The 3,610-nt window shown below is 35.6% G+C and overlaps 1 protein-coding gene across 1 annotated transcript; it reads right to left on the reverse strand.

The window, feature by feature from the left end:
* Nucleotides 1-792: 792 nt before the first annotated feature.
* On the reverse strand, nucleotides 793-1,280 carry LOC133322329 (uncharacterized). The gene is made up of 2 exons (XM_061531322.1): nucleotides 1,005-1,280; nucleotides 793-948 (listed from the first exon to the last, which is right to left on the reverse strand). The coding sequence occupies exons 1-2, from the start codon at nucleotides 1,278-1,280 to the stop codon at nucleotides 793-795; spliced, it is 432 nt and encodes a 143-aa protein (XP_061387306.1).
* Between the last annotated feature and the right edge of the window lie 2,330 nt (nucleotides 1,281-3,610).

The following is a 3,610-nucleotide window of genomic DNA, read 5'->3' on the forward strand; positions in this document are numbered from 1 at the left end:
TTTCGTCCGATTTAAGGTAAATGGTGTACCAAAGTCCCTATATATCTATCAATTTGCACGAAATTTGGCACAGCACAACGAATAAGGTCTAGAATGATGTGTGCAAAGTTTCGTGAAAACCGGTTCAGATTTAGATATAGCTCCCATATATAGCTTCGCCCGATTTTAGATAAATTGTCCACTAAAAATCCTGGAAATGTTTTGATTTGCTCGAATTTTGACAAAGAGCGTATGAATTAAGTCTAGAATGATGTGTGCAAAGTTTCGTGACAATCGGTTCAGATTTAGATATAGCTCCCATATATATTTTCATCCGATTTTAGGTAATTGGTGCACCAAAGTCCCTAAATATCTTTCGATTTGCACGAATTTTTGTATAGGGTACTGAGTTAAGTCTAGTATGATGTTGCTAAGCTTTGTGAAAAGATCCATAACTAGGCCGATTGACACAACGTACTGAAAGACGGACTGGGCCGACTATAAGATACCCTTCACCACTTTGAGTATATTCTACATATGCATCTTAATAGACGACGCGTTTTTGCTATGTATCTATATTTGTACCAATTTCAGGGAAACTTGCCCGAGACTAATTTCCGTTTTTCCCACAACGTTTTTCCCTGAAATCGGTACAGATATAGATATATAAGAAAAACGCGTCGTCTGTTAGGGTACATATGTAGAATATACCCAAAGTGGTGAAGGGTATCATATATTCGGCCCAGTCCGACTTTACTACTTTCCTTACTGGTTTTAGTCTTTGAAAAGTATAATAATAAATTCGTTTATATTTTATTTCTTTATGGTTGCTCCTTGAGTCTCCAATGAACCCAATATCTGATTTTGTTTCTCAAACATTTCCACACGAAATTTAAAATTTACAATTGGTGTATAAGGTGGGAACATCGATTCGGTTAATGAGAAATTTTCCAATTTGTAGAGATAGTTCTGAAAAATTAACAAATATTATATATCAAAATAAAATACGAAAATAATTTACTCACCTTTTCCAATGGACATGCATAGGGTAAATTGCTTGATTTTCGTAGCTCCTCAAGAACGGAGCGCAGCAAAATTGTTGAAACTCTATCATCCAGCAATTCACAAAGACCCATGGTGACGTTCAAGAATGTGTTTTCCTTCGGGGCCATGGACATTTTGTAACGTACCGTAAATCGTAGCCTGATATTCTCATTCATATTACGACTAAATTCCATGGTCTGATCAACGATATAACGATTCGAGGACAATTTGGTTAGGTGGCAAATGTTTTGAGTCATAATACGGCCATCATTGTGACAGCTGACATTATAGAATTCTATAAAAAATGGTCGTCTGGAGGCCTACCGCAAACGGAGAGAAGTTTTCATAAAAATGAGTTTCAACATTGAAACTCATACTTACTTCAGCCAATAGGAACATTTGAAATCCAATAAAAATTTTCAACCAATTTGGCAACATTTTTTCTTCAAATTCGATTGGGAACTGTTTTAAATTTTGCTTGAGAGAAAATATTAAATAATTACCTATACGACTGAACATATTTGGGTTATTAGTCAATATTTTTTGGGTAATGCATTTTGAATGTATATTTAATTGTTTTTGATTTGTTAAAAATTATTGTACAAATATTCAGGATATTAAAATAATTATTTATTCAACGAAAAAAAAATTACAAAAATAAATACCCAAATAAATAACAAGCGGCTCCAAAGGGGATATTTTTATTCCATGAAAAAACCAGTAAGGAAAGCAGAAAAGTCGGACTGGGCCGACTATATGATACCCTTCACCACTTTGGGTATATTGTACATATGTATCCCCTCCAAAGAACATACACAAGACTTTCTGCAACCTATGATAAATTTAATTTCATTCGGGCAGATTTAAAGTCGACTTCGTTCTATGGGACAAATTTATGAAAAACGACTTATAGCAAAATTAATACACGCTATTCGGTAGCCGCACTGTACAAATTTTAATCTCATTCAGACATCCCTTCGAAATACATATGGAAGCTATGACAGCATCTACATCAATTTCAACATAACGCAATAACGTTATTCATGTCACAACTTGATACGTTGTGCAAAAAATCGTGTTAATCGGACAAACATAAGAAGGTTGGTGCACCATTTATGTAAAATCGGACGAATATATATGTATATGTGGGAGCTATATCGAAACCAGAACTGATTTTTCCAAAACTTAGCACACATCATTCTAGACTTAATTCAGTACGCTGTGCCAAATATCATCGAAAGGTATATAGGAACTTTGGTGCACCATTTACATAGAATCGAAAAAAAAACTATATATGAAGGCTATATCTAAATCTGAACCGATTTTCTCGAAACTTGGCACACATCATTCTGCACCTAATTCAGTACTGTGTGCCAAATTTCATGCAAATCGATTGATATATAGGGACTTTGGTGCACCATTTACCTTAAATCGGACGAAACTATATATGGGAGCTATATCTAAATCTGAACCGACTTTCTCGAAACTTGACACACATCATTCTGGACCCAATTCAGTACTCTGTGCCAAATTACATGCAAATCGAAAGATATAGAGGGACTTTGGTGCCCCATTTACCTTAAATCGGACGAAACTATATATGGGAGCTATATCTAAATCTTAACCGATTTTCTCGAAACTTGGCACACATCATTCTGCACCTAATTTAGTACTCTATGCCAAATTTCATGCAAATCGATTGATATATAGGGACTTTGGTGCACCATTTACCTTAAATCGGACGAAACTATATATGGGAGCTATATCTAAATCTCAACCGACTTTCTCGAAACTTGACACACATCATTCTGGACCCACTTCAGTACTCTGTGCCAAATTACATGCAAATCGAAAGATATAGAGGGACTTTGGTGCCCCATTTACCTTAAATCGGACGAAAATATATATGGGAGCTATATCTAAATCTTAACCGATTTTCTCGAAACTTGGCACACATCATTCTGCACCTAATTTAGTACTCTATGCCAAATTTCATGCAAATCGATTGATATATAGGGACTTTGGTGCACCATTTACCTTAAATCGGACGAAACTATATATGGGAGCTATATCTAAATCTGAACCGACTTTCTCGAAACTTGACACACATCATTCTGGACCCAATTCAGTACTCTGTGCCAAATTACATGCAAATCGAAAGATATAGAGGGACTTTGGTGCCCCATTTACCTTAAATCGGACGAAAATATATATGGGAGCTATATCTAAATCTTAACCGATTTTCTCGAAACTTGGCACACATCATTCTGCACCTAATTTAGTACTCTATGCCAAATTTCATGCAAATCGATTGATATATAGGGACTTTGGTGCACCATTTACCTTAAATCGGACGAAACTATATATGGGAGCTATATCTAAATCTCAACCGACTTTCTCGAAACTTGACACACATCATTCTGGACCCACTTCAGTACTCTGTGCCAAATTACATGCAAATCGAAAGATATAGAGGGACTTTGGTGCCCCATTTACCTTAAATCGGACGAAACTATATATGGGAGCTATATCTAAATCTTAACCGATTTTCTCGAAACTTGGCACACATCATTCTGCACCTAATTTA

Source organism: Musca vetustissima, unplaced genomic scaffold (assembly GCF_032173495.1).
Source record: "Musca vetustissima isolate MV318-11 ecotype Yass unplaced genomic scaffold, APGP_CSIRO_Mvet_v1 utg444432, whole genome shotgun sequence".
NCBI lineage: Eukaryota > Metazoa > Arthropoda > Insecta > Diptera > Muscidae > Musca > Musca vetustissima.